General features: G+C 40.6%; 1 protein-coding gene across 2 annotated transcripts in view; it reads left to right on the top strand.

The window, feature by feature from the left end:
* Positions 1-6448, top strand: part of arhgap36 (Rho GTPase activating protein 36) — a 37384-nt gene that overhangs the window by 29204 nt on the left and 1732 nt on the right. The window contains exons 6-12 of one of the 2 annotated variants that reach the window (XM_072687556.1): positions 490-545; positions 1225-1375; positions 1887-2035; positions 2416-2592; positions 2737-2825; positions 2982-3178; positions 4739-5055. In XM_072687556.1, coding sequence (XP_072543657.1) covers positions 490-545; positions 1225-1375; positions 1887-2035; positions 2416-2592; positions 2737-2825; positions 2982-3178; positions 4739-5055 — 1136 coding nt within the window. Of the gene's footprint in view, positions 1-489; positions 546-1224; positions 1376-1886; positions 2036-2415; positions 2593-2736; positions 2826-2981; positions 3179-4738; positions 5656-6448 lie in introns of those variants that run through there. The other variant, XM_072687555.1, reaches the window with a different exon arrangement.

Below are 6448 nucleotides of genomic sequence, written 5' to 3' on the forward strand. Positions count from 1 at the left end.
AAACTAACGTCAATAAGGAGACCATAATACTCTCATAAGACTTAATTTATTAAACATTTTTAAACCAAAAGAAGTAAATCCAACATCGGTGCAGTTTGTTATATATATATATATATATTTATTATAAAGCTGATTCAACTCAAAGCTCTGGAAAATGATCACAAATATCCACCTAACACACAATCGATGAGATATATGTAAGATATATACTGTTTTATGTACAACATACTTTTTCAACCCATTTATTTGGGTTGTAACAGCTTGTAGGATTACAGTGCAGACATAAGAAACAGCATAATATTGTATTAGTTGACAGCTGTTTCCTAAGACACCTATATTAGCTTTACCAACAGCCCATATCCAATTGACTTTAGGTCCAATTGAATTTAGACCTGCATAAACAGGTCTAAATTAGGGCACAATGAAACCTGAGGCGAGCATCAGCAGATTCTGAAACACTGTTTCTTCCTCTTTCCCTTTATTCCGCAGGGCTGCAGACGGTGGGGATTTTCAGAGTGGGCAGCTCCAAAAAGAGAGTGCGCCAAGTGAGTGTGATCTCACACTGCTCTCTAGTGTCAGCTCAGGCTAAATTGCAACAAATCACATTTCAGTGTCGCTGACATCCTCTATACTCCATTTGCCTTAAATATAGATGTCGTGCTTAAGGTTTTACAGCAGATGTTGAAACCTTGCTGTGAAGATTTAATTGCCATGCAACCATTAGTGAGGTCATGTGCTGATGTTGGATGATTACTCCTGGATCACAAACACCACTCCAAGTCATGTTGTACTGAGCTCTGTCACTCCAGAGAACACTGCTCCACAGCTAAACATTGGGGGTTGGGCTTGGCATTGGGCACCTTAGACCCATGAGTAGCTGCCCCAGAGCATCCTGATCTATTAGCAGTGCTTTGCAATTGAGATTATACAAGCTGTGTGAGCAGTGGGTACCCCTTAAGGTAGCTAATTCTAAATAAGAAGGGGTGTCTATAGACTTTTGGACATACAGTGTCTTTGCTGTCAGTAAAAAGCACTTCACCTGTGGGAAACTAAGTACTGTTTGACTGCATGTACGGGGTGGTGTGTGTCCAGGAATGTTTGTGCAGAAGTTCATAATATCGATATATCAGTGTCTGCTTGCACTTGTGATGCAATATTGTTGATATATGAACATGTGCATGTGTTTATTTGTGTAAATACATGTTTTGCCTCTGTGCATCTCAGCTGCGTGAGGACTTTGACAGTGGGACAGATGTTTTTCTGGACGAGGAACACAGTGTTCATGATGTGGCTGCGCTGTTGAAGGAGTTCCTGAGGGACATGCCTGACCCTCTGCTGCCCAGAGAACTGTACTCTGCTTTTCTGCACGCTAACAGTATGTACACATGCTCAATGATACTTCGGTCAAGAGGCACATATTTTTGATTCTGTAGATTTTATTCTGTACAAAGGTATAGTTTGATCTTGTATTTGAAGTAAAATACATATATTATACTGTATACATGTGGTGCATACATATGTTTGCTGTCCTGCAAAAACCTTGTATATCTATGTTGTTGTTTTTCCAATTTTAATATAATGTGAATCTGACAGTTGTTCTTTATATTGTTGATTTCATGATGAAGGAAACAATTGAAATGCTCCAAAATCTTTTTACTTTGAGTTCCATTATAAGTTGTTTTCCTTCTCCTGCAAAGTTTTTTGTGTGACAGCAATTGCTCAGAGGCTTGAACCTGGATCTCTGTAAAGCTTGTAAAGTTGAATTGATATATTACATTTATCTGCTACATATGGGTTTTATTTTATTGAAAATAATCATCTCTGCTTATAAGTATAAGTATTTAAGTATAAATCGGTCTTTGTGTGTGTTTGTGTGTGTATTACAGATTTGCGGGGAGCTGATCAGTTGACGTATCTGCAGCAGCTCTTATATCTGTTGCCTCCGTGTAACTGTGACTCTCTGCTGAGGCTGCTGTGTTTACTCCACACAGTCCAGGAGCATGCTCAAGACTCTACCGGCCCTGACCAGCAGGAGGTAACAGACAATGAACTGTATTGTATAGGTAGTTGTGTAGTAACTCTTCTTATTGCATACCTCAGTGTCCTATTTACATATGGTGAAAAAATGGTTTCTGCTTTGATCTGGGAGTGGGCAAAATGATGATATTTTACTGTATAGTGATCAAATTTGTTATCGTGATACACAATATGCTTTTATGAGTATATCTTTATTGTCATATTGTCTGTGCTTAAAGAACACTGAGCAACTTAAAAAAAAAAACACTGCACTAAGTATTGGAGAGTATTTGGCTAGTAGTTTTTAAAATCTGTAGCTAATGGTGAATTTTGTCTGCCTGCCAATATAGTGTGATAAATAGCTAGTTGTGCAATACCTCTCTTTTTTGTCCTGCTCAGATACCAGGTAATAAGATGACGGCAGCGAACCTGGCAGTGATCTTTGGGCCAAACCTTCTGCAGAAGGAACGAGGGACAGATAAGGACCTGAGCCCACAGGCTATGGGCATAGAGGACAGCGCCGCCATCATCTCTGTCACACTGCTACTCATCCAGCATTACAAGCGCCTCTTCACGGTAAGATGACAGGAAAGAAATACATAACAACTGCATCCAAGTAAACATGATAAGTAAAGCACATCATGGCAATGGCAAATGCTAACATATGGACCTTGAACAGCTCTCTCATGCTATATATCTTCATGTGTTTGCTGTCTTCAGGTATCTGCAGAACTTCAGCAAGAGGTGCTCATGAGTCTAATTCAGACTGACCCAGATGTCATCGACTACCTACTGCGCAGGAAGCTCAGGTCAGTTATAAGAGCACAGCGAATAAAGCTCTTCCATGCTGCACTGAGACTTTCCAAATGTTAAAAGGATTTGTAGTCATATTTTCTCTGGACAATGGACAGATTTTTAAATTGTAGTCTGAATATTCCCTCTCCCCCTTTTCTGGCCTTTAATAGTGGCAGCAGTGTTACAGTGGAGCCGGATGCAGTGGCCCGCAGGGACACTCAAACATCTCTGGACTCGGTGGGTCAGTCCAGTGATGACCTCTCCCCGGTAGAGCCCATCTCCCCTCTGTTTGGGGACTTGACCAGTAGAGGCAGTCTGACCAGCGAGGTCTTCATTAATGTGCTACGCCTCAACACCAACAGAAAGCGTGAGTCCTGCTATTATTTCTGGGGCAAATGTTTGAAGGGTGTGTATGCATGCAAATCTTTATCATCTATGTAAAATCGCTGGGACATCAAGAGTTTGATTCCTGGTGATGTCAAAGCCATCCATAAAGCAGGTTAGAAAGACCCTATTTGGAATGATGCTACTCCATCCAATACTTTTTGCATGAGTTGGGGATGAGGTGGGATGGTGGTCATCCAGCATCCTGACCTCACTATCCCTTTTTAATACCCTTGATTTTGGAAGAAACTATGAAAAAACAAAGTGTCCTGATATACTTCCGTCCATTTTGAGGGAGAATGGTATACCACAGTTAGAAAGGAAAGGTACTCGAGAATGAAAGAGAAACGTGATTTTCTCCACTACTCACTTCATGATTTAATCCAATTAAAAGTGATGTATAATGTATAATATCTAAAGATCTTTATGTAAAGATGTTTAACAACAGTGCATAGTCATGAGCAATAGCTGATTTGGCACCACCGGACTACTCAGAGTGTAATCTAATCAGACCTGAGTCTGATTACAGCAGGTTTTGGCAGAAGAAGTCAAGTGACTATTAATGCGTATTTAGATGTGGAGCATTTTCTAACCTTTTATGGGGAAATTTGAGAGTGTACAATGTATCAAATTCATGCTGACTTCACCAACATTCCAAAAAGCAAGTGTACATAGTTTTTGTAAATCTCATGAGAAACATCCAAACATATAGAAATACTCATTACTTTACTGGAGCTTGTTAATGTATTTTCATACATATGGCTGCATTCTGCATTTTTCTTGTATATTTTATATAAGCCAAACAAAGACAGCAATTAGTTTGCTTAGACTCGAACAGGCTGTTTTTGCTACAAATTCTTTAAGACTACCATAGAGAAATTCCTTCTGGCATTGGCTGCCCTAAAAACAGTCAGACGTTTAGGTTTAGGAAATGGACCGGAAGACACATTTTGAAATTGAATATATCCTATATGGACAAAAGTATTGGGACACCTACACATTTCACCTACAGGAGCTTTTAGGACATAGCATTCTAAATCCATGGGCATTCATTTGCAGCTCTAACAGCAGGTTTGGAGCAGTTATTGAGTCAGCAGAGCATCAGTGACTTATCAGCACTCAGCGACCCGCTTTGTAAACATACACGGCCTGTCTCCTGTGCTGATTTATTGTGGTTTCTTAATGCTTCCACTTTTCAATAATACCATTCACAGTTAATGGCGGAATATCTAGGAGAAAAAAAAAAATTACCAACTGACTTGTGGCGGCATCCTATTAAAGTACGGCTCTGGAACTAGAGCACCGCACTGAACTGAGCTCTTTGGAACGACCCATTCTTTCACTAATGTCTGAAAAGGCAGACTGCCTGGCTTGATGTTTGATTGTATACACCTGTAGCAATGGGACTGAATAAATCACTTAAACTTAATGATGATACTCTTTGATACTCTCAAAAAATTTAAACTTATAAAATTATACTGTCATTGAGCTGGTTTTCTTGTTTGACATATTTATGGTGCTCTGTGCATGTGTGTGTGTTTAGGCTCTTCAGAACCTCCTACCAAGTCCATAGCCCAGATGCGGCACTTCCACTCCCATCACAATTTGTTGAGCCTCACCCAGCCTTCCAGCATCCTTCACGCCGATGAGCGAGATCTGCTGGAGCGGAGAGGTGGCAGCACAAGGCAGGCATGCCAGGGAGAGGGTCCCCTTTATGTTCAAGGGCAGCAGGACGGCGGCTCACAGCCCCAGAGCCCTAAAGAGCGGAGTGTGTGGGTGCGTCAGGGCTCCAACGCCTCCTCCACCACCTCAGAAGACAGCAAGCAGCCGAGCAACTTCTGGGACTTTTTCACTGGCAAGGTGTCGGGCTCTGAGACCATAGTATGACCTCTAGATGGGCTTGTGTAGTGTGCATAGCAAGTGTGGACTGTAGTATTACTCACCTGCTTCATAGAGACTGAAATACTCTCCCTCTAATACACATACACATACACACACCCACTGCACCACATAACACTGTGTTGTGGATATCATACACTTTCCTGTAATTCTAGCTAACCCTCCGGTTTCAAAGTTGTGCCATGCAGTGCATGCTCATATGTAGCTACACCAGCTAAGACATTACTGTGTTGTCCACTGGAGATGTGGTGAATCTAAACGAACTGTGGAGGTGATACACGTCCATCATAATCAGTGTTGAAAAGTGTTCATCTGGGGCCGTTTTTTGACCAGAATGAATATTCAGGTCAAGCAGCTTGCTCAAAGTTAGGAATTCGATACATATTTTATGGGTCATAAGAAACCTTCTCTGTCACTATAGAGATATGAAGAAATGAAGAGTGTAAATATGCCATAACCAGTTACCTTCCTCACACAGAGAGCAGCTTTTATCTACATGGCTTCAAACATGCCTTCTGTTTCACAAAACTAAAGAAATAAAACAGGTTTATATTGAAATAATCCCTCAGAGCTGGTTTCTCCAAGAAGAACTGAGTCATTTTAGAGCTTTTACACAATACACTACATGTCTGTGACCCTTATCCCAGAGACCCTGCAGTCTGTGTGCTTTGCATGTGTCCTCCCTACTCTACACTCTCACAAAAGTGCCAAAAAGACCATATGAGTGGATTTCAAAGTAACAGACATTTGGGAGTGTGAAGATCCTGATAGCAATGTTGACATGGCCCAAATTGGGCCACATCTGGCATTTGCTAATGACCCACTTACTACTTGGAATAATGGCCCGGTGGTGGGCCAGGTGCAGTTGCTAGAAATTGTAAACAAGATCTAGTTGGTAACATTGTGGATGAGTGGTGGGTCAGGTCTGACAGTATTGGTTTAAAGGTGAATGAGATGCTTCCCTCTCACATCTGTAATAGACAGTTACATTATTAAATACTGTATAGTCATTGCAATAATTATTATCATATTATCATCATCATAATTGTTTTTTTCATCAAAAACGTTTTTCAGTTTCAGTTATTATGCTAAATGACACTGGTTTATGTCTGTATACATATGAATTGTATACAGATATTGTATCAATGAGATCAAAAAAGATATGGTCCCAAAAAACACTTGCCAGATGTGGCCCAGGTTCGGGCCAAATTAATGGTACTATCAGTGAAACCTTTAAATAATGTAAGGGTTTGTTCTGCAAATGAGAGGGTTTGCAGAAATGAGCTCTTTGTGGCACTTTTTTCTGGAGTGTGGGGAAAATACAAAACAGGTCCAAAAACATGTTAACCTCCCT

The sequence above is a fragment of the Salminus brasiliensis genome, chromosome 9, assembly GCF_030463535.1.
Source record: "Salminus brasiliensis chromosome 9, fSalBra1.hap2, whole genome shotgun sequence".
Taxonomy (NCBI): domain Eukaryota; kingdom Metazoa; phylum Chordata; class Actinopteri; order Characiformes; family Bryconidae; genus Salminus; species Salminus brasiliensis.